General features: G+C 51.6%; 1 protein-coding gene across 1 annotated transcript; it reads left to right on the top strand.

Moving 5' to 3' along the window:
• The first annotated feature begins 47 nt into the window (after positions 1-47).
• NELFA (negative elongation factor complex member A) lies at positions 48-23752 on the top strand. Its single transcript, XM_082642318.1, has 11 exons — positions 48-335; positions 15497-15668; positions 17014-17175; positions 18608-18697; positions 20177-20307; positions 20397-20466; positions 20648-20736; positions 21546-21657; positions 22427-22710; positions 22798-22897; positions 23008-23752. Exons 1-11 carry the CDS (start codon positions 126-128, stop codon positions 23190-23192), a joined length of 1605 nt encoding a protein of 534 aa, XP_082498444.1. The 5' UTR covers positions 48-125; the 3' UTR covers positions 23193-23752.
• The last annotated feature ends 158 nt before the right edge of the window (positions 23753-23910 follow it).

Here is a 23910-nt window from a genome sequence, read left to right as displayed (position 1 = left end):
CCCCCTCTGATGACGTCACCGCCGCTCGCCCTGCGGGCGCCGCCATGTTGAGGGTCCTTGCCGCGGGCGCGTAGGTGTCCTCATAAGATGCCGGCTCGGGGGTGGCCGGCTTTTTCCCCCTCAAGATGGCGTCCATGCGGGAGAGCGACACGGGCCTGTGGCTGCACAACAAGCTGGGGGCCACGGACGAGCTGTGGGCGCCGCCCAGCATCGCGTCCCTGCTCACGGCCGCGGTTATCGACAACATCCGCCTCTGTTTCCACGGCCTCTCGTCGGCCGTGAAGCTCAAGCTGCTGCTCGGGACGCTTCACCTCCCGCGCCGCACGGTGGACGAGGTGAGGCGGACGGCGGTGCGGACGCGGGGCCGGCCTCCCCCTCGGGGCCGCGCCTGCCCTGGACCCGAGACCCCGGCCCTCGCGGACCCTCCCCCGCTCCCCTCCCCCCTCCTGCCCCTCGGACCCTCGCTGTTCGCGGACCCGTTCCCCCTCCTCACCATCCCCCCGCGGTGGACGCGAGCCCTAGCTGCCGCCTGCACCTGTCGGAGCCGCGGGCGAGGTGCCCGGACGGGGGGAGGGGGGTCGGGCTGTCGGGGGCCCGCCTCGGGCTCAGCGCCCACCTCGGTTTTGTTGCTTTCACCTGTCGGGGTACCCACCCGGTTCGGTCACCCTGCGCTTTGGGTTCTTGCCACACGCTCGTGTTCTTGCATCGTTCTCATCAGTGGGTCTGTCCGACTTGTTCTCTTCTTGTTTTCCTTAACGGTAAATTGTGTCGCTTTTTGCGCAAAATAAGTAGTTTTTCAAAATGTTGAGGCGCCGTAGTTGTTTAAACGTTCCCCAACTACTGTCGCAGTGACTGCCCTGTTATTATAGTTGATAGTTGTTTTTTATATATAACGTGTACAAGAGAAACAGAATAAAACTGTGTCTAGAGGCCTCCCCCACCTGTTCCGGATCACAACCCTTGCCCTCTCCCCTCGCTCACTTTGGGAGGTGATCATTTCTCTGCCATTCCTTGTGATTTATCAGTTGTATAGGCATTTTTCAGCAGTAGTTTGGTTTTGCCTGGCTTGAACTTAATGTTACGGTATCATATCGTGTGTTTCGCGTGAGTGATGTGGGTGTGTCTGTCTTCTTCGTGTTGACACCTTGACACATTCATCCAACCTGCGGCCCCGCTGTGGTTTAATTTTCACTGCTGAATAGTGTTCCATTCTCTGAGTATGCGTATGGTTGGGCATCTTTTCATGTGCTTATTCATTATTTGATGTTCTTTTTTGTTAATAATTCAAGAAAAAAATTTCCCCCGATGTATTTTTTTCATTGCTTTGTAGGAGTTTTATTATTATTTTTAAAATATTTATTTATTGCTGCACTGCGTGGCTTGCAGGATCTTAGTTCCCCGACCAGGGATTGAACCCTAGGAGTGGAAGCGTGGAGTCCTAACCACTGGACTGCCAGGGAATTCCCGCTTTGTAGGAGTTTTTAAAAAAATAAAATTTGAATAGCAGCCTTTTTTCAGTTGTGTATGTTGCAGATTTCTTCCAGTTGTGTCTTGATTTAGCTTTCTCCATGGAGCCTTCAGAGTCACAGAAGCTCTTAGCTGTATCTAAGCAGGTGTACTCCTCTTAGGGTATGCTTTCCTGCTGGGGGGCCGGGGGAGGGAACTCCCTGTTGTCTCATCAGAGATGTCCAGTTTTGCCTTTCGCCTATACAGAGTCTTTCTCCTGTGCAGAGTCCTCCAAGAACCTGGCCTGGGGTGGGTGGAAGTTTGTCTCCCCCATAACCTGTTTATTAACCATACTTGTCCCAAGTTCATGGCCAAAACTTTAAATAAGAAAAAGCCATTTTTGGCCGAAGTCATGTTGGGATCGAAGCCTGGCCACAATGCTTGCCCTTGAACAGGTCTCAGTAATTAAGGATCTTAAGGGACGTGAGAGAATGCAGGAACAAAGGAAAAGCAGTTAAGAAATGGTAGTTCGGCGATAAAGCAGAATCCTAGCTCTTCCTCCAGGGATGTACGTAACAATCTGATACAAATCTTTTGAGTTCTGCAAGAACTAAGACCCCCACCCAGGTGGATGATGGAATGATGATATTGACCCATGTGACTTCGGTCAACTAAAGCTTGGACTCTGTCAACCACCAAAGCCCCTCATGAATATGCATGTACCCTTAGCTTAAAACTTCCCCACTTTTGGTGTTGGGGAGACACAGCTTTGGGAAAGATCCTGCTGTTCCCCTTACTGGCTGCAAGGAATACATCCTTCCTTCTTTTTGGCTTGGTTGTGTCTTTTGGCTCAACACTCATCAAGAGGTGAACCCAGTTTTGGGGTAACAATTGTAGTAGATGTGAACATGAATGAATATTGAATTTTATCAAATGTTTATAATGTCTATTGACATATAGTTTGCCACATTTACAGAATAGCATTGTGTTTTGTGTTTTTTTTTGGCTGCCTTGGGTCTTCATTGATGGGTGGGCTCTCTAGTTGCGGCGAGCAGGGGCTACTCCTTGTTGCGGTCGCGGGCTTCTCATTGCGGTGGCTTCTCTTGTTGCAGAGCACGGGCTCTAGGCACGCGGGCTTAAGTAGTTGTGGCTCGCGGGCTCTAGAGCACAGGCGCAGTAGTTGTGGCGCACGGGCTTAGTTGCTCCGTGGCATGTGGGATCATCCCGGACCAGGGATGGAGCCCGTGTCCCCTGCAATGGCAGGCAGATTCTTAACGACTGCGCCACCAGGGAGGTCCCAGAATAGCATTAGCTGTTAACCAACCTGGCATTCCTAACTTGGTCATTTTATATGTAGGATTATGTTGTCCTGATATTTTGTGTAGGAATTTTGTATCTGTGTTCATGGGTGAGATTAACCTCTAATTTTACTTTCCCAGACTGTCTTTGTCAGATATTGGTGTTGAAGTTATGCTACCCTTATAAAAGGAATGGTAATGTATCTTCTATTTTCCTCTTCTTTGGAAAGTTTGCTTAACAATGGAATTACTTCTTTCTAAATGTTTGGTAGAACTTAGTAATAAAGCCATCTAGGGGACCTGGATTTTCTTTGTGGGAAGATATTTGAGTATTGATGCTTGGTTTTATGTTCTTCGTAAGTAAAATTTTCTGGATATTATATATTTTCTAGTGATTTGGCAGTTTCTATTAAAACTTCAAATTATTAGCATAAAGTAGATAATAACATTTCTTATTTTTTTTTTAATGTTCATTTATTTATTTATTTTAGCTGTGCTGGGTCTTAGTTGCGGCTTGTGGACTCTTAGTTGCGGCATGCATGTGGGATCTAGTTCCTTGACCAGGGATTGAACCCGGTCCCCCTGCATTGGGAGTGCAGAGTCTTACCCACTGGACCACCAGGGAGGTCCCACAGGTTATTTTCTTTATTTATTTGGTTGCACTGGGAGTTAAGTTGCAGCATTCGGGCTCCTTAGTTGTGGCATGCGAACTCTTAGTTACGGCATGCATGTGGGATCTAGTTCCCTGATCAGAGATTGAACCCAGGGTTCGAACCCTGACCAGGGATCGAACCCAGGCCCCCTGCATTGGGAGCACGGAGTCTTATCCACTGCGCCACCAGTGAAGTCCTGGTTATTTTCTAATCACTGCACCCTACGAGTTTTGATAGTGTTTTCATTACCAAGTCACAATATTTTGTAATTTCTATGATGATTTCCTCACTGACCCCTTTGTAATTTAGAAATGTTTCTTAATTTCCATACATTGGAGGGAGGGAGGTTTTAGTTATGTTTTTACTAGTGATTTCTAGCTGGATTGAGTGCTTGTCAGTGAATATAGTCTATATTATTTCAGTCATTTGAAATTTAAGATTTGCTTAATGGCGAAATATATGGTCAGTTTTTGTAAACATTGCAAGTGAGTTTCAGAAGCATTTTATGATCTAGTTTTGTGATCCATTGCCCAGTATATGTTCATTCGGTCAAATTTGTTTAATCGTGCTGTACAGGTCTACTGTATTCTTACTGATTTAAAAAAATTTATCAGTTAATGAGGAGGGGGTATGTTTATCTCTATTATGATTATGGATTTGTCTAGTGCTTATAGTTTTATCAACTTTTGCTTTCTACATTTTGAGGTTATGTTATTAGGTGCATACAAGTTTAGAATTGTTATTGTTGCCTTGTGAACTGAACCATGGATCTTTATATAGCGGTCTCTATAGTTGGTAATGTTTTGTCTATTTTTGTCCAGCATTGATATAGGTATACCAACTTTCTTTCACTGATATTTTTAAATATATAGTTTGTTCTTGGATTCTGTCTGTATTACAAGAAATTATAATGAAGAACTTGCTTAGCTAGGTTGAAAATGAACTAGGCCATTCTGGATAATTTAGTTTTCTGAAAGGCATTTTTATTATATATTCAGTGTTTAAAAACAAAACAAAACAAACTTTCCAAAACATCCCAATTCACTTAGCTATTTTAATTATCTTTCTTTAGTTATTTAAGGGTCTGATACCTTAGGGGATAACATTCTGAAGATTAAGCTTTTTTACATAGGACCATAGATACGGGGGACTAGATGGCTGGGCTGTGTGTGTTCTGCACGGTATTAGCCAGGATTCTCCAGAGAAACAGAACAAATAGGATGCGTGTGTACCTTATGTATACCTATATATAACATGGGGGGGGGCGGAGAGAGATACTGGGTTTTATTGAAAGGAATTGGCTCACAAAAGCCTCCTGAAAAGTTCCAGGAGCTACAGCCAGAAAGTTTGAGACCCAGGAGAGCTAAAGTGTAGTTCCAGTCTAAAAAGCCAGCAGGTCGGAGACCCAAGAAGAGCCAGTGTTTCATCCAAGTCCCAAGATTGGAAAAGACCAAAGTTTCAGCTCAATAGTCAGGCAGGAGTTGCATCTTACTCAGCCTTTTTGTTCTGTTCAGGTCTTCAGTTGATTTAATGAGGGACATCCACATTAGGGAGGGCAGTCTGTGCAATTCAGAAGTTCATCTCATCCAGAAACATCCTCACAGACACACCAAGAATAACTTTTGACCCCTTGGCCGGGACATGTAAAAGTAAACATTGTACACAGCGTCTGCTACAACTTGTGTTTCTTAATGAAATCTCAAAACCAGTTCACTTGTCTTGTGATGCATCTATTTCTCTTAAAAGCTAAGTCAGCAACAGTTCTTAACTAATAGGAGGGAAGAGGAAAAGAGATTTTAATGGTCCGGCATTTTAGTTTATTCAGTGAGGGGTACAGAAGTGATTTAGGGCCCCTGCTCTCAAAGAATTTAGAATTTGGTCCAGGAAGTAAGAATGATGTCAGGAGGCAATGTACATGAGGTGTTTTGCTAACTACAGAGTGTTGTAAAATGTAAATACTGACTTCATAATGTTTTAGCTATATTTGAAAGGGCTTTGAGGAAACTGTAAATGCTGCTACTGATAAAGCCAGTGACCCCTCTTATCCAAGTCCTTAACATTGCCACCAAAGGAAGTTTTAGGGAGAGTTTTAGGGCTGCCTGAGGTAACTCTTTAATATGTAAAATTATCCAACTCATAAGACTGCTGTGGGAAGCCTAGGGATTCCAGTGATCAGTGACTGGGATAGCTACATATTTATCACCTGGGGTAACAGATCAGGCCAGCTGCCAAGTGAATAAGAAACTGTTTCCCCAAGGACATGTCACAGTTGTGAATTGTCACAGCATGCCCTTTAATCACTATGGCTGCCTTATTCACTGAGAAACTCTGTTGTCTAAAAATCACAGACTTGGGCTTCCCTGGTGGCGCACTGGTTAAGAATCTGCCTGCCAACGCAGGGAACATGGGTTCGAGCCCTGGTCCGGGAAGATCCCACATGCTGCGGAGCAATTGGGCCCGTGTGCCACAACTACTGAGCCTGCGCTCTAGAGCCCGTGAGCCACAACTACTGAGCCCACGTGCCACAACTACTGAAGCCCATGCGCCTAGAGCCTGTGCTCCACAACAAGAGAAGCCACCCCTCACCACAACTAGAGAAAGCCCGCGCACAGCAGCAAAGACCCAACTCGGCCAAAAATAAATAAATTAAATAAATAAATTTTTTTAAAAATGAAAATCACAGACTCTCGGAAACTGCTGTTTAAAGTCATATCGGTAATAGTGAAGCATCCCACTTTTGCTTGGAGGATCTAAGACACTTTGACACAAAGAAGCAGCCTCAGTTTCCAGCCCAGGTGCAGAGGCTTGGATAAGGAGTGTGTGAGCATGACACCCACGTCTCTCACTGTTGTTGTTTCTAAGGAAACTGGACCCAGGTCCACCTGACAGTTCTGACACTGACCTTTTACACACAGACTCGCCACTTCATTGGAATTTTACCTAAACTCCACTGTCCCCCAGAGTCAAGTACCTCAGTCATTTCCTTTCTGTGGTCAGGTGCCCATAGTGCCTCTGGCGTGGGACTCCGTGGTCCCAGCGAGTCAGTAACTTGATGTCAGGCCATAGGATTGCCCCTGAGGGCCTTGGGCCCATTGGCCCAGGACAGTGGCTTCACTCTGTAGTTCTGCAGCTTCCTAGGATGTGTTTTGGTGAAGAAATTTTTAAAAATGTATCCTACAAAGTTTGTTGGGCTTCTTGAAATTGTGATTATCTTTCATCTGTTAATTCTTAACAATTTCCTCTATAGACCTTTCCTTGGTCCCAGTTTCTGTTCCCTTTCTCTCTGAATCTCCAGTCAGGTGTGTGGGAGACTTCCCTCTGTTTTCTGTGCAGCCTCTTTGGTATTTTCAAACCATTTTTTTTCCTGCCTGTTATGATCTGGGTAGCATCGGACTTATTCCGTCTCTTTCTTATTCTGTTGTTAAACTTATTTACTGATTTCCCTTCAAAGTCTCTTCTGTTTAACTTCTCTGTTTTATTCCCACATCCTACTCCACTTTCCCCATAGGTAGCAACTTTCCCTGTTCTGTTCTATTACGTGTTTTTTTGTGAGTGTTCTTTAAAAATGTGTATTGTTTTTAGGGACTTTTTTTCATTTGAAGTATAATTGACATAAATATATTGAAAGTGTACAGTGTGACATGTGCACACCTGTAAAACCATTAAAATGAAGATCACATTCTCCTGCCTCTTTGTAATCCTCCTGCCCCTCTCCCTGTGCTAAGTAATCACTGATCTACTTTCTGTCTCCATAGCTTAGTTGGCATTTCTTGGAATGTTATATTAATAGTGCTTTTTTGGTCTGGCTTTCACTCAGCATCCTTATCTTGAAGTCCACGCTTGTGTTATGTATATTAGTAGCTCATAACTTTTCCTGCTGTGTCGTGTCCCTCTGAATGGACATGTTTACATGTATGGACAGGTCCTTGTGTGGACTGTCACCATTTCTCTAGAGGAAACACCTGGGAGAGGATGGCCAGGTTCCGTGATAGGAAACTGCCAAACTGCTTTCCAGGGTGCTTGTATCATTTCAATATCCGGAGAGGAGTGTGAAGGTCATGGTGGTTTTTTTTAATGCAAACACTCTAGTAGGTTTCAGTTTACGTTTCCATGGTGACTAACGGTGTTGAGCCTCTCTGGTAAAGTGTTTGCTCAAATTGGGATGGGGGGGTGCATGTATTTTTAATTGATATAAATTCTATTGTCTTACATATCTCAGTTTTTGTAAACAAAATGTGTTTTTAATATTCACTTGTGTTGCTCTTCATCTAACCCTAGGGTTGGCAAACTGAGGCCTGTGACTTGTTTTCTGTAGTCTGTAAACTAAGAATGTTTTGAGCGTTACTAGAGGGTTTAGTGAAAAAAGATGAGACAGAGCTGCGTAGCCCCCAGGGCCTGAAATAGTCTCTGGCCCTTGACAGAAAAGTGTGCCAGCTCCTGACCTGCCCAGCTGCACCCCGACTGTTGCCACCCCCATGCATGCCACCCTCCAGCACTGATAGCAAGCTGCCCCCAGCTCAGCCACAGCAATCATGCTCTGATGCAAAGCTCCTTACCCGTGGATTGCTGTGAACATACACTTGGACTCTATGCCCAGGGGTGGGACTGTTGGGTCATAGAAGGTATTTGTGTAAGTGGCGGCATTGAGGTGCCCACACTCCCACGTGCAGTGCCTGTGGGCGCCTGTGCCATCTCCCTCACCCTCCAGCTCTTGGCCTTGTCCACTTTTCCGCTTTTGCAAATCAGTGGTTGGAAAGTGCTGCCCTGTGTTCATTTGGGGTGTATCTGGGGCTGGGATTGTTGCCGTCTCTTTGTACGCTGCCCATTAATAACACCTGCCTGCGTTCTATTGGGGTTGCTATCCTCTTGTTGATTTGCAGGGGCTCTTTGTATATTTTAATGTTAAACACTGCTGGTTTTGAACATTACAGATCGCATCTGCCTGCTAAATTTTCCATTTGCTCATAGCCTTTCATTTTAATGCACAGTAATACGTTTTTTGGCTCATGGTTTGTGTTTTGAAGTTTTGTTTAAGAAGTCATTAAATGTGCTTCTTTTGTTTCTCCTCACTTCGTAGCTCTCCTGTTCAGAGATCCACCTCTAATGCCTCAGTACTACACCTCATTTGTGTGGTTGGATGGGGAGAAGGTGTTATTTTTCTCTGTTCTGAGCCCAGGGTTCCCAGCCATGCGTTGAAATGCAAGCCAACTCTCCTTTTCTTGTGGATTTGTGCCACGTGTGTCTGTGTGTGTGATGTTCCAGCAGCCCACGCCAGTCTGCCCTCTTGGCAAGAACTGAAAGCCCCTCACTTACTCTGCATCTGTCTCCCCCCAGAGACCCATAAAAGCTTATTACCATGAGAGTGCTGAAGGCAGGATTCTCACTGATGATTTTATTTAATGTAAAGGCTCAGGCTGCCATAACAAAAATACCATAAACTTGGTGGTTTACATAATAGACATTTATTTTCTTACAATTCTGGATGATGGAAAGAAAGCCCACGATGAACTGTTCGTCTGAGCTGGCTGATTCAGTTTCTTGTGAGGGCCCTCTTCCTGGCTTGCAGATGGCTGTGTGCTCAGCTGTGGCAGGAGAGAGCGGGGCCCTGCCCTGGGGGCTCTGTTATAAGGACACTAATCCCATCCATCAAGGCCCAGCCCTCACACCTAGTCACCTCCCAAAGATTAGGGTTTCAGCATATGAACTTGAGGGGGGACACAAACATTCAGCTCATACCAGTGGTTGTTTTTGTCTTTAACTCCCCCTTTTTTTCTCCTCAAACGTTTTTGTAAAATATTGTCCAGTTGCCTCATGGTAGTTGTATTAGTTTGCAGTAAAGTACCACAGAGTAGATGTCTTAGAACAACAAAAGTGTGTTGTCTCACAGCTCTGAGTGGCCAGAAGTCAAATCCGTGCCTCTCTCCGAACTTCTGGTGGCCTCAGGTGTTCTTTGGCTGGGGGGTCATTGCTCTAGTCCTGTGACTGGCTTCTCCACGGGAGCCTTCACGTCGCCTTCCCTCTGTGTGTGTGCATCTCTGTCCAGATATCCCTTTCTTATAAGGATGTTAGTTGTGTTGGATTACGACCCATTTGAATGACCTCATTTTAACTCGATGACCTCCATAAAGGCCCTGTCTCCAAATAAGGTCAGATTCTGAGGTCCTGGGGTTAGGACTCCAACAAATCTTCTTGAAGGGGCACAGTTCAACCTATAGCAGTAGGTTTTTGTGAACACAAGTGAGTTCTCGGTTTCTTTAGTGCTCACCTGTGAGCTTTTTTGAGACCAGGTCCTGTGTCTTGTGTGTCTCTGTATCCCTAACACCCCACTTTGCCTGGCCCTTAGTGGAGGGAGCCCCCGTGTTTGTAGGATGGATGAGTTATAGAGATTCACACTAATTGCAGATCCGTCTTGGTGATGCTTCCGTACCAGTGCCCACGCTGTAGCTGCATTCTTTTTCCTGCCTCACAGGACCTACTTTATCTACTTGGTCTCCCGTCCCGTTGGTGGACATGCAGCTGTTTCCTGTCTTTTGCTGCAGTGAATTCTCTCAGGTGTGCAAGGTAACTAGAGGATAAATTCTTCTTCTTCTTTTTCTTTTTTGTAGTTTTTATTTATTTTTATTGAAATATATTAATAATTGACTTAACAGTGTTGTGTTTCAGATGTACAGCAAAGTGATTCAGTCACACATACACACATACATACATATTCTTTTTCAGATTCTTTTCCCTTATAGGGTATTACAAAATATTGAGTATAGTTTCCTGTGCTATACAGTAGGTCCTTGTTGGTTATATCTTTTATAATAGTAGTGTGTATATTTTAATCCCAAACTCCTAATTTATTTCTCCCTCCCCTGCTTTGGTAACCATAAGTTTGTTTTCTATGTCTGTGGGTCTGTTTCTGTCTTGTGTATAAGTTCATTTGTATCATTTTTCTTAGATTTCACAAATAAATAATATCATATAATATATGTCTTTTTTTGACTTCACTTAGTATGATAATCTCTGGGTCCATCCATGGCATTATTTCATTGTTTTTATGTCTGAGTAGTATTCCACTGTATATATGTACCACATCTTCTTTATACATTCCTCTGTTGATGGACATTTAGGTTGCTTCCGTGTCCTGGCTCTTGTAAGTAGTGCTGCGGTGAACATTGGGGTGTGTGTACCTTTTAGAATTAGAGTTTTCTCCTTATATATGCCCAGGAGTGGGATTGTAGGATCATATGGTAGCTCTGTTTTTAGTTTTTTGTGGAACCTCCATAGTGGCTGCACCAGTTTACATTCCCACCAACAGCGTAGGAGAGGGTTCCCTTTTCTCCACACCCTCTCCAGCATTTATTACTTGTAGACTTTTTGATGATGGCCATTCTGACCAGTGTGAGGTGATACCTCATTGTACTTTTGGTTTGCATTTCTCTAATAATTACCGATGTTGAGCATCTTTTCATGTGCCTTTGGGCCATTTTTATGTCTTCTTTGAAGAAGTGTCTATTTAGATCTTCTACCTATTTTTTGATTGGGTTTTTTTTATATTGAGTTTTATGAGCTGTTTGTATATTTTGGAGATTAATCCCTTGTTGGTTGCATCATTTACAAATATTTTCTCTGTTTTGTAGGTTGTCTTTTTGTTCATGGTTCCTTTATTTTTGTTTTTGTTTCCATTACTCTAGGAGATGGATCCAAAAATATGTAGCTGTGATATATGTCAAAAAGTGTTCTGCCTATGTTTTCCTCTAAGAGCTTTATAGTATCGGGTCTTGCATTTAGGTCTCTAATCCAGAGGATAAATTCTTGGAAGTGCTAATTGCTCAGGCAAAAAGCACATACGTTATAAATTGTGATGTGTATCAGTAAAATAAAGTTAGTAGAGGGAATTCCCTGGTGGTCCAGTGGTTAGGACTCCATGCTTTTGCTGCCGAGGGCGTGGGTTCGATCCCTGGTCGGGGAACTAAGATTCTGCAAGCTGCGCGGTGCGGCCAAAAATTTAAAAGAATAAATGAAATAAATTTAGTAGAGGTTATACCCATTTAAATTCTTGTCAGTGTGTGGTCGCCTGCCCCCTGGGGGGGGCGTTCTCGCTCCTGCCAGACGCTGCTCCGAGTGCTGAATCCTCAGGATGACTGCGAGCCACTGCTGCTAAAGCACTCCCAGGCTGTCCTGGGAGTGGTGACAGATTCAGGGTTTGGCCTGAGATGGTTGGACTCAGGAGCGTGTGCCACAGAGCCCTTCGCCATCATGCCCGTCCTCCCAGGCGGGCCAGCAGGGGCCACCCCGCTCCGCCCTGCCCATCCCTGAAGTGGGAATTGTATCTCCTTCTACGTTTATTTTGCATTTCTCTTATGTTGAATGAGGCCGAGCATCCTTTGCATTTTTTTTAAGTTTTAAATAATTTTTCTAATGATAAACTTTTATAAAATTGACATGTAAGATCAATCTCTATATATGTGTGTTTGTTCTTTATATATATAGACATCTATAAAATATACACACTCATATATATGTGTGCATTTTTAAAAATTGCCTGTGATAGGAGTTGCAAAGTATTTTTTTCACCCAGTTTGCCATTCCTCTTGATTTAATATAGGGAATTTGGAGCTTTTTGGTGGTTTTCCATGGGAAAAATACTTAAGTAGTAAAATTCAAATGCATGTCTTTTATGGCTCCTTGGTTTAGAATCATAACTACAGAGGACTTCTTCCTTAGCAGTCATACAAAAGAAAGACTTCTATGGTTTCTTCTTGTGCTTTTACAGTCTCATTTCTCAAATTGAAATCTGATCCATTTGAAGTTTATCTGGGAATAAAGTGAGAGGTAAGGAACGTATTTAATCATGTGGCATTTGTAATTTTAATATCTGGTAAAATTGATCTTTCTCTTGTTACCTTAAAAAAATTTTCTTTCGTATTTTTGTTTATTGCTTTTCTCATAGGAAGTTTAGAATCAGATTATCCAGTTCTGTGAAGAAAATATTTCTGCAACTTGAGTGGGGTCACCCTAGACTTACAGATTACTGAGGGAAAGTGTCCATCTTTATGGTATTGAAAGCTCCATACACCTTGTCATCCATTCAAGCATTTTGGTGGGCTCCTTGTCATTGCAATGCATTCTTAGAGATTTAATGACGTCTTAAGTCTATTTTGAGGTATGGTCTTTTTATTGATTTTGTTACCTCTTGTTGCCTTGCTGTGTCTTGAACTCATTTCTCTGCTTTATGTCCTTATTTTAGAGAGTTTAAAAAATTCATGGCTCTATACCTGGTCATAAACATCATGTGCTCAGTAGAAGCATGTCTAGCGGATATTGGTGTTTTCTGTCCTGTCCTCTTTCCGTTTGACGCTTGGTTCCTTGTCTTCTGGTTCCTCTACTATTGTGACTCCTCTGGACTGAAGCACATGCTTCCTGGCCCAGCTTTTACAGGAGCTCTGTGTCAGGGAGGGCCAGAGCCGTGTTCCAGGTGACAAGGACCATCCCTTGGACACAGGCCTGTCCTTGTCCTGCCCAGTCCCTGTCCTTGCCGGCCCACAGCCAGACTGCCCCCTCCTGAGACAGCTCACCTGTGCTTCCTGGGCACCTGGACTTCTGACGTCTGGGAACATGGTGCCCACCTAGGGCCAGGGACACTCCCGCCTCCAGGCAGGAGCCCAGGTGTGACGCCAACTTTGGAGACGTCTGCAGGCTTTGGCTAAGCTTGCCTTCTGGCCCCCTGTTTTTTTCCTCATACGGTTTTTCACACTGCGATATTCACAGAGGATTCATTATTGTAAAGTGTACAAATCAGTGGTTATGGTAATCACAGTGCTGTGCAGTTATCGCCACTATCTGATACCAGAACGCTTTCATCTCTCTGAGAAGGAAACCCCTAGCTCACTGGTAGTCACTCCCTGTCCCCGCTCCAGCCCCAGGACCACCGTCCCACCTCCCGGGCCTGTGGGTGACCTGTCCTGGACGTTTCAAACGCACAGAGCCACATGGTGTGTGCTCTCTCAGGTCTGGCTTTCACAGAGCTTCATGTTTTCACAGTTCACCATATTGTCACGTCGTGTGTCTTTTTATTGCCAAATAATGTTTCGTTGTATAGATAAACCACATTTTGGTCGTCCATTCATTAGATGATGGCCTTGGAGTTGCTTCCACTTTGGGGTTGTTACAAATACAGCCAGCCATTCACGTATGAGTTTTTGGGTGGACATATGTTTTCAGTTCTTTTGGGTCTGTACCTGGGAGTGGAGTTGTTAGCTCATGTGGTAATCTGTGTTTGTCATTTTTTTTTAAATTTTGGCCTTGCAGCCTTGTTGGATCTCAGTTCCCCGACGGGGGGTTGAAGCCGTGCCTCAGCTGTGCAAGCACAGAGTCCTAACCACTAGACCACCAGGGAGCTGCCTGTTTGTCTTTTTGGGGAAGTGCCAGATGGTTTCTCTAATGGCCGCACCATTTTACAGCCTGCGCCCTGCCCCGGGCAGCGTCAGAGGGCTCCAGGTCCCCTGTCCCATGGCCATCTCTGCAGTTCTGGGCTCGGGCGTGGGAGGTGGCACCTCCTGCTGGGCCACCTCAGTTCCATTTGCAGGCTCTCCTCCCCATCACCTGGGCGTCCCCTCACACACAGTGTGTGTGTGTCTCTCGTTCCTAACGCTTTGGGGTGACTGCCGAGGGCACAGCCTGCCATCTGTTTGGAGCTACTTAATTTGAGACTTAGGTATGACGGGGGGCTTCTTTGTTATGTTTTTTACATAACTTTAGTTTGCCAGGGACACGTTTTCACTCTTTAACTCATAGTAAGTGACAGATAAAATTGTTTTTCATTTGGTGCCTTTTGTTTTTTGGGTTTTTTTTTTTTTTTTTGCGGTACGCGGGCCTCTCGCTGTTGGCCTTTTATTTTTAATGTAGGAAAGAGTTGATAGCTCAGCTAAATACAAGCGGGAAGGTGGTAGACGGGCTCATTCTTCTAAAACATCAAAAAAGCCCCCAACACAAATGTTAAAAAATAAATAAGCGTTTACCATTTTTGCCACACGTCAAAAGAACTTATTTCCATGGATTTCAAGAGACAGCCTTTTAGAGTTGGGTCAGCTGGCATCCGGCCCTGTGCTTGGCCAAGGGGAGGCACCCAGCCTCAGGCGGGAATGCCAGAGCCTTGACGCTTCGACCTCGGCTGCGCGTGCGCTTGGGGGGATGCGGGTCTCAGCCAGGCATTTTTTCTGGACCACCACCGGCTGGGGCCTCCGGGGCAGATGAGGGGATCCTGATTCCTGAGGGCGGTGGGAAGCTGGGGATGAGGGTTAAGCCAGAGCGTGAGGGGATGGATGGGTCAGCGCAGGCGAGGGGGAGCTGCCAGGTGAGGGGTGACAGGTGGACCAGGAGCTTGGGTGGGAGAGGGCAGGCGTGAAGGGGACCGTGTTCAGGCTTGGGCCCGCGTCTGGGCCTTAAGCAGCGGTGACCGCGGGCCGCCGTGGCCACTCACACCTGTGGGAGGAAGCGACACCTCGCGCGCAGCAGACACGCCGGCCACGCCTGTCCCCGGGAGCCAGGTCCCCCTGGTCCTGGGGCGGGGGGACCGGCCTCCTGCGGGCTGTCCTCTGTCACGTGAGCCCGTCACGTGGCCGTGGGGCGTGCGGAGACTTGCCCCTGTTCTCCCGGCGGCCTTCCGGACCCAGTCCCTTCCCAGCCGCCGTAGGTGCCGAGCCACAGCGTTGGCCTGCCCACCCCGGTGCTCCCCGCACCCCAGACGCCTCAGTGGCAGGTTCCCCAGCAGGGGGCGGGGACGGCCCCCCGTCCTGGGCGGCCCTTCTGTTTGCCTGGCCGGTGCGCCAGGAGGCGATGGGGAGATGCGCGGGCAGCTGGCGAGGTGTGGGCACTGGGTGGGGCGGGGGAGGGCTCTCCTGAGGGCGGCGCCGGCATGGGGGCGGTGGCTGAAGAGGCTGGGCCCCGCCCCGTGCGCGCAGAAGCTCCGGTGGGCTTGAAGGGGGTTCTTTTCTGTGTCTGAACGAGCAAAGGTGCGCTCGCGCTCCTGCTCAGCTGCAGCCCTGCAGGCCTGAGCCAGGGTTGGCAGGGTGGGGTCGGCGACAAGGACTGCCATCTCTCCTCTCCCGGCAGATGAAGGGTGCCCTCACAGAGATCATCCAGCTCGCCACCCTGGACTCGGACCCCTGGGTTCTCATGGTGGCCGACATTCTGAAGTCCTTTCCTGATACCGGATCTCTTAACCTTGATCTGGAAGAGCAGAATCCCAACGTTCAAGATATTTTAGGAGAACTTAGAGAAAAGGGTAGGTTGGGTGTGTTTGGTTTACGCTGGGAGGAGGGAGATGGGTCTTCTTCCTTTAAACCCTCTTTTGTAACATGAGTTTGACTTTGAGAGTGTTGCACGCTGTACTGTGCAGTGCTGGCTGTATCCGTACCCCCCTGCCCCATGCACTGCTGGCTGGCTTTTGGCCAGTCTTTGTCTAGAGCAGCCCAGAGGCTCCCTCCTCACTGTACGTGCTTTATCTCAAGTGCGTTATTTACCCGCTTTCACATTCACGCACCCTTCTCCCCACTCAGCTCCATGAGGGCACGGGCTCTGCCCATTCAGAGCCTAGAACATTCCCTGGCACAGAGTAGATGCTCATAACTGTGTGTTGAAAATATCAGCAGTTTACTTGTCTAGAGCACGAACTGAAAACCACTTAGAAAATATTTGCAAATGGAGTAAAAGAACATATAAAGATGGGAAGGTCTGTTCCTCCTTGAATTCCTCTCCTAGTTTGGAGAATTGGAACTACAGCCCTTTAAAGATGGCGCCTGTGCCCCTGCGGTCCCGCAGGGACGGTGGCCGGGCTGTCCCCAGGGGTGGCTGCCAGTGCCTCTTCTCAACTGCGAGGTGACCGCTCTTACTCTGTAGGCCTTCGCTTGACTTGTAACTGCCCACAAGCTACATGGATGCTTCCAGAGCATTGGAACGCAAACCCAAGATGTTTCTGTCCTGGTGATTAGCTTGATGAGGGTCCAGACAGGTCCACACCCTCCTGGGTGTCCTCTCTCTGGTGGGAGCGGCCTGCTCTGTCTTCGGCCCAGGGGCTTCTGGGCGGGCCTCCCGGGGGCAGGAAGAACAGCGGTGGCACTGGTCTCTGCTCCCCACCCAGGGCCTTCTCCCGAGCTCTAACTGCCTGGTAAACCCACAGACCTGGGGAACGCGCCTGGGTGCTTCTTGTGAGGGCCAGGATTCAGAGGGTCCAGGAGAAAGCACCCATGGGGGCCGTGGGGACTCGGGGAGATCCGGGATGGTCACGGGCTTCCCCTTCCTACGGCTTTGCTCTAGGGGTGCACAGAGCCCCTTCCAAACGTAGCTGTGCCGATGAACATCTGTGGTGGGGCCCGGGTGCTTCTGCCTTTAAAAATCTCCACAGGGATTCTGCTGAGCCCTCCTGTCCTGTCCTTGACCTTTGGCCCAGATTGGTGGCCTTGATTGCTGGTCTATGGCAGGCAGGCAGTGGATACTTGTTTTCTGTTTTGAGATCAAAGCAGAAGCTCCACTGCTATAAACAGGAAACTGTGCGTTTTCATATTAGCAGTGAAAATTGGGCCTGTGTAAGGGAAATGCACCTCCTAACATGTTGGTTCTCCAACGAGCAGTGAACGAGTGTGAGGCGTCGGCCATGCTCCCGCTGGAGTGCCAGTACTTGAATAAAAACGCCCTGACGACCCTCGCTGGGCCCCTCACTCCCCCAGTGAAACATTTTCAGTTGAAAAGGAAACCGAAGAGTGCCACACTGAGGGCAGAGCTCCTGCAGAAATGTGAGTGCCCGCTGTCCGCATGCGGGTCTGGGGGTGGGTGCACCTGGCCTAGGGGGCGCACTGGGACTTGTCGGGACCCTCCTCAGCGGGGGCTGCCTTGCCTGGCCTGGAAAGTCCGGCAGATTTGGGAAAACTGACTGCCGAGCAAATCATGCTTTTGTCCTATGTCTGTAGTTTTTGTTTTTAGATTTCTTTTAGGTTTTATGGTACCTAATTGTCTTTTAAAGACAGAGTTCTACGTAGTTTTTTTCTTTTTTTGTTAGAAATTTATTGATTGCTATGCTAAACTGTGTGTTCTAAAAATCTACTTTAGAAACTTCCGAATTTTCAGGTTAAAGTATTTGTAATCTTTGTTCCAAAAATGAAATCTGTACCAACGGAGTCCACAGGTGATGAGACTGGCAGCCTGGAAGAGATTGGAGAGGCTGGGTCCCAACTCCTGTAGCCCTCCCTCATTCTTGCAGATGATCTCAATTTGACTTGAAAGATGTTTGGTCATTTTATTAATGTTTTTTTAAGTAGTGGTTTCTAAAATGTACATGGAAGATACTTGCTCAGAAAAAGGCCAGGAAATTGATTCCTTTGACTGATAGCAGAACTTTTTTTTAAAGTGGTTATGGTATTGGTATTAATAACCTATATAAATGCCCTGTTTTCAAAGAATCCAAATAAAACACAGCAGCCATCATGACTCTCGGTTCCAAATGGACAGCGTCCTGGGGTCAGCACTACGCTGTGGCTTCATGGAGCTGGCAGTGCGTGGCCCGGGCCCCCAGCCCCCTGGGCAGCTCCCAGGCCCCTCCGTGCAGTCAGCAGTGGCACCTGCCCCCAGCCCCCCACGGCAGAACCTGGTGCCGGGTGGGCGTGGGGCTCCGTCCCTCCCCAAGCTTGTTTCCTGCCTCGCGTTGATGCTTCTGTGAAGGGAAGGGTGAGGTTGTGCCAGATGACCACCCACCAGTGAGGACGCTTCATCGGGGCCCCTCCCACCCCCGCACCCCGGAAGGTGCAGCCGCCAGGGCCCTACTTGCTGCAAGTGTAGTTCTCTACACCAGGCGTCCCCAACCCCGGGGGCCACGGACCGGTACCATGGGCTGTTAGGAACCGGGCTGCGCAGCAGGAGGTGAGCGGCGGGCAAAGGAGCGAGCGGAGCTTCATCTGCCGCTCCCCGCCGCCCCCCGCTGCTCGCATTACCTCCTGAACCATCCCCCACCAACCCCAGTACAAGGAAAAATTGTCTTCCACGAAACCGAAACCGGTCCCTGGTGCCAAAAAGGTTGGGGGCCGCTGCCCTACACAGAAAGCGTAGCTGTAACGTTTGAAAGCAGACGAGCGGGTGTTTGTGCTCAAATCCTTACAACTCGACCTTTGTAAATCCCACGGATGGAGGCGCTGTCATCGGGTGGGCGCTGACGCAGGCCACCTTGTCTTACAGCCACCGAGACCGCCCAGCAGCTGAAGAGGAGCGCGGGGGTGCCCTTCCATGCCAAGGGCCGGGGGCTGCTCCGGAAGATGGACAACACGAGTAAGGCCGGGCCGCTGCGGGGTCGGAGGGGAGGGCTCGCCCTTCCTCGGGAGCCAGTCGTTGAACTTTGACCTGACTGGGCCACAGGCCCTGCGGTGCTGCCGGCTCTGTTGTGTGAAATGAGGGGGGCTCTTCCGCTTACCGAGGGTCCAGAAGGCTCCGCCTGAGATGAGGAAAGACCGGGATTGGAGGGAGACGCTCAGTCTCGGTTCTCGCTCGTCCTTATGGCCATGGAGGGCACGGGCCGCTGCCTCCGCCCCAGGTCCTGCCGCCTGCCAGCCCCGTGCCGGCCCCAGGTTCTCCGTGGGGCAAGGGCTCTACAAGCTCGAGGCTGATAGGGCCACCGTCGTGTCGTCGGGTCTGCTCCCTCGTCCCTCCCTTGGGGCCGGAGCTCATCTCTTGCTCCCTGCCCACCCCATGCTGCCCAGGCCCAGGGCTGACCGGACAGGGCAGGTGGGTCGGTGAGAGCAGCAGCCGGGCTGCCACTGGAGCCTGAGGGGGCTCGTGGGGGTCCTCCCTGTGGGGCCTACAGCCCACAGCACTCACGTGGGAGCTGCCGTCTTGGTGTCGGCTGACTCGGCACTGTGGGGCGGGGCAGCCCCTTCACCTCAGGGCCGGCTGTTGCCCTGGGTGGCCCTGGAAGTGAATCAGGTTGACATGGGGCCCTCACTGTAATGTCCCTGCCTGCCCCCCATGTGCCAGTCCCCCTGACAAAGCTCCCCTCACCTTCCTTTCCACACCCCGGCCAGGCGCCCTGACCCAGCGTGCCCACGGTGCAGTTCAGGGGTGCTTCCTGTTTCCTTGCCCTGTCCCATTGGCTGTGCCAAGGGGCCACCTGTGCACCGGGCCTGGGACACCGTACATGATCTTGGTGTGAGTAAGCCCTGGTGTCTGCACGCTGAGCACTGGGTCCCAGTGGCAGGAATGGGGAGGCACTGGATGCCTGGGGAAGGGGCCAGGCCCCCTTCAGAAGGAGCCATTCCTCACGTGTCAGGTGCCTTCCCTTTGAGAGATGAGGGACCAGGCCCAGGGGAAGAGGGAGGGTGATTCTGGCTGCAGCATGTGGGCCTCTAGCCTGTAACACATCTGTTAACCCCGAGGTGCAAGAAAGAAGTGGAAGCTGAGTCCTGTCCGTGGCGATAAAGGACTCGGTGTGTTAGGGTCGATGGATGCAGGTGTGGCGTCTTTGTTGGTTTGGCGTCTTGGGCAGAGACGTCAGTTTGGCTGTGGTGTTGCTGGTTGCCACGGTGTGCCCTTCTGGGCAGGCCGACCCGATGCCCCGGTGCTTGGGCACAGGGAGAGGGCAGGCCCCTGGCCTGGGGGCATCCCCAGCACCTGCCCTCGCGGAGGCGCAACCCTTCTGGGGGAGCACCTGGCAGGCCAGCAGGGGCGGCTCTAGCGGAGACGGGCAAGCGGAATACGCAGCGGTGGCGGAGGAGCCGCTCCGCGAGGCCCCCTGACGGCCCGTCCTCTCCGCAGCCCCGCTCAAAGGCATCCCAAAGCAGGCGCCCTTCCGAAGCCCCACCGCCCCCAGTGTCTTCAGCCCCGCGGGGAACCGCACTGCCATCCCGCCGTCAAGGACGCCCCTGCGGAAGGAGAGGGGTGTGAAGGTGGGCATGTCCCCTGGCAGACCCGCCCGCGCGGGACCAGCCGCGCTCCTTCCATGGGGCTGAGGGTGGGCTTCTGTCTGTGTCGGCAGCTCCTCGACATCTCCGAGCTGGACATGGTTGGGGCCGGCCGGGAGGCCAAGAGGAGGAGGAAGACCCTGGGTGCGTATTGGGGGCCGTCCGCCTGCGGAGGCCCTGGTCTCTCGTCTGCCGAGACCGAGACCGCCTCCGGCTGGAGAGGGGCGAGCCTGCGGGACAGCCCTGTCCTCAGAGTCGCCGACGCCGCCGCCTCGGGCCGGGAGGGCCGCCGCCCGGGGCGCTGAGGCCCGTGCTCTGCCCACAGACGCGGAGGCTGTGGAGAAGCCAGCCAAGGAAGAGATGGTCGTGGAGAACGCCACCCCCGACTACGCGGCCGGCCTGGTGTCCACACAGGTAGGGCTGCAGGGCCACGGGCGGCCAGAGCACGTGCCTCCATTCCCATCGTTAGCCACGGAGGCGCATCCTGTGGGAGCACACGCGCGGACGCACACGTATGTACGTGGACACGCGCAGAAGAGGTGGCGCCGGCGGGGCGCTGGCGTGCCCGTGGGCCCAGGTTTGGACAGCGCCACGTGCTCGGGGCTCCTCGGCGTCCCCTGTCCCGCAGGGGTGGTGGGGTGGCCTTGCGGGAGGGCGCGCTGCTCGGAAGGCCCCTCTCTGCCGGTGCTGCCTGCCTGGAGGGACTTGGCAGCCAGGCACCGTGTGTTGCCTTGTCCCCATCGGTCATTTCTGGGTGGTGGGAAACTTCTCATTGCAGAGCTGTGTTATCTCACTTTATTGAAAGGAGTGTCTTCCTTTTCTCATGCTTTTGTGGTTTAAAAAAAAAAAAAGTTGAATTTCTTCTTACCTCGAAGATGGCTGGTTTGGGAGGGTCCCTAACCAAACAGGGACAGCCCCGCCCCGCCCCGCACCCTCCCAACAAGGCAGCTCCAGGATGGGGGTGGCGGCAGGGCCGGACGCTTGGGGTCCAGCACTGCCGAGCGCGGGGGCCCCTGGCCTGGAACAGTCTCCATCCCTGAGGACAGCAATGCCCCCGGTCCTGCTTCCGGGGGTGGGGGCCCTCCTGTGGGGCTGGAGGTTCGGGTTTGCGCTGGGCTGAGACGCTGAGGCCCACAGAGGAGCCGGCCCCATCCAGGACTGGGAGAGGCTCACGCTGAGCCCCCGGGCTGCTTTTGGGAGGAACCATGGTCTCTGTCTTCCAGAAACTCGGGTCTCTGAACAATGAGCCTGCGCTGCCATCCACGAGCTACCTGCCGGCTACGCCCAGCGTGGTCCCTGCCTCATCCTACATCCCCAGCTCCGAGGCCCCGCCAGGTGAGTGGGCACCCAGAGCGGGCAGCACCCACCAGGCAGGGAGCAGCATCTTCCCAGGACTCGCCCACGTGGTGCTTCCTTGGGTGTCAGGACCTCTGCTGGTGCCGCCGGGGCTGGAAGACTCTCTTGCCCAGCACGAGCTTCGAGAAGTAAACCCAGGGGTTTCAGCTGCTTTGCCCTTCACGGGGCCAGACAGGCAGCGCCCCTTGTGCGGTGCCGGGTGTGAGCCCCAGTTTGTGAGCGGGAGGGGGGCAGCTGCGGTTACAGCGCCTCAGGGTCCAGGGGTCCTCATGTAGCCCTACAATTTGAGAAAGAAGGTGCGGAAGGAAAGGTAGAGGGGGATCTGAGGGTTCTGCTCCGAGGCGTTTGCTCCCTGGGCTCAGCGTTGCCTGCCGTGGGGGGAGCTTGGCCTCGGGCAGGGGGTGGCCAGAGAGGGCCTGGGGGTCAGGCAGGCTTGCTGGGCTCCAGGAAGCAGCCCTCCGTCCCCTCGCCAGCGCCCAGGAGCCCACTAGTGCCTGGACGTCTTACCTGCTGGTCTCAGAAGGCCTCAGCCCTCTGGCTCTTGGCTGGGGCTCTCGGGGGCGTGTGCCCCGCGCCCAGAGGCACTGCCCGGGGCTCGCACCCCAGCTGCGGGCAGGAGGGCCCCCCCCCGCGCCCTCGCCCAGCGGGCGGCGTGTGGGCTCTGGGGCGGGGCAGGGCCCGGGCACTTCTCTCGGAGGCGGGGTCCCTGGCCCTGCCGGCCTCCCCCCAGGCCTCGCTCTGCTTGCAGCCCCGCCTGCCCGGGAAGCCAGCCTGCAGGCCAGCCGGCCCCCCGAGGAGCCCAGCGCCCCCAGCCCCGCGCTGCCGGCACAGTTCAAGCAGAGGGCGCCCCTGTACAACAGCGGCCTCAGCCCCGCGGCGCCCACGCCCGCGGCGCCCACCTCGCCCCTGACACCCACCACGCCCCCGGCCGTCGCCCCCACCACCCAGACGCCTCCGGTGGCCATGGTGGCCCCCCAGGCCCAGGCCCAGCCCCCCGCCCAGCAGCAGCCCAAGAAGAACCTGTCACTCACGGTAGGTGTGCGGCGGCGGGGGGGGGGGGGGCGCCCACAGCAAGGGCGCCGGTGGGGCCCAACACCCAGCCCTGCTCCTCCACCGCAGAGAGAGCAGATGTTTGCCGCGCAGGAGATGTTCAAGACGGCCAACAAGGTTACGCGGCCCGAGAAGGCCCTCATCCTGGGCTTCATGGCCGGCTCCCGAGGTGGGTCCGCGGCCGGCCCTTGGGGGTGGGGGGAGACCTGGGTCCTGCGGGGGTTGGGGGACGACCCCGCGCCCCCAGGCCCCCCGCCCAGCGGCCCCTGCCCCCCTCAGAGAACCCGTGCCAGGAGCAGGGCGACGTGATCCAGATCAAGCTGAGCGAGCACACGGAGGACCTGCCCAAGTCGGACGGCCAGGGCAGCACCACCATGCTGGTGGACACGGTCTTCGAGATGAACTACGCCACGGGCCAGTGGACGCGCTTCAAGAAGTACAAGCCCATGGCCAACGTGTCCTAGGGCCACCGCCCTTGCTGGCCTGACTCGGGCTCCAGGGGACCACCGGCCCCCAACGTGCCACCGAGTCCCAGCCCACTTGAGCTTTAGATTCAGTTTCTCTGGGGTGTTTTGGACTTATTTTCTAAATTTTAATATGGGTCCCTTTTGTGTGATTTAAGACACTTTTTTGCATTCAGTGTTACAGTTCTGAATGTTAAACTTAGCCCCGAAAGGTGTAACTTCCTAATCTTGGCAACAGCTCTGCCTGTTAGACTTCTGTCTTTTCTCATTTTTTCTTCAGTCCCACTGACCGCGAGAGAGGGTTTTTCTTGCTCGTGCAGCCCTCTCCCCGCCCACACAGCTGAGGGACCAAAGGTGGCGCCTGGTGTGTCTGAGAACAGGGCGGGGACGGCCACCAGTTGCCAGGGATGGGGGATGCCAGGACACGCTGCTCACCACCCACAGGTTTTGTATTTGTCTTTTGTACCGTTGTGAGCGTTTAAGACCAGTCCTTGGGTACCTGTTTTCATTGTAAAAACTACCTAATTAAAGTTTAGCTTTTCTAAAGAAAAAGCACCAGAGCTGTGTTTCCAGCCAGCTCGACCTCTCTGCTCTGGGGCCCCAGCCCCTCTCTGGGGTGGGTGATGTTGGGGTCAGCCCAGGAGTCACTCCTGGACGATGAGGGCGTGGGGAGCACGTCAAAGGGGCCTGGGGCTCAACCACCTGCGGGGCTGGGAAG

The sequence above is a fragment of the Mesoplodon mirus genome (assembly GCF_964341445.2).
Source record: "Mesoplodon mirus genome assembly, chromosome: 2".
In the NCBI taxonomy this organism is placed as follows: Eukaryota; Metazoa; Chordata; class Mammalia; order Artiodactyla; family Ziphiidae; genus Mesoplodon; species Mesoplodon mirus.
This window is presented reverse-complemented; position numbering and strand designations above follow the sequence as displayed.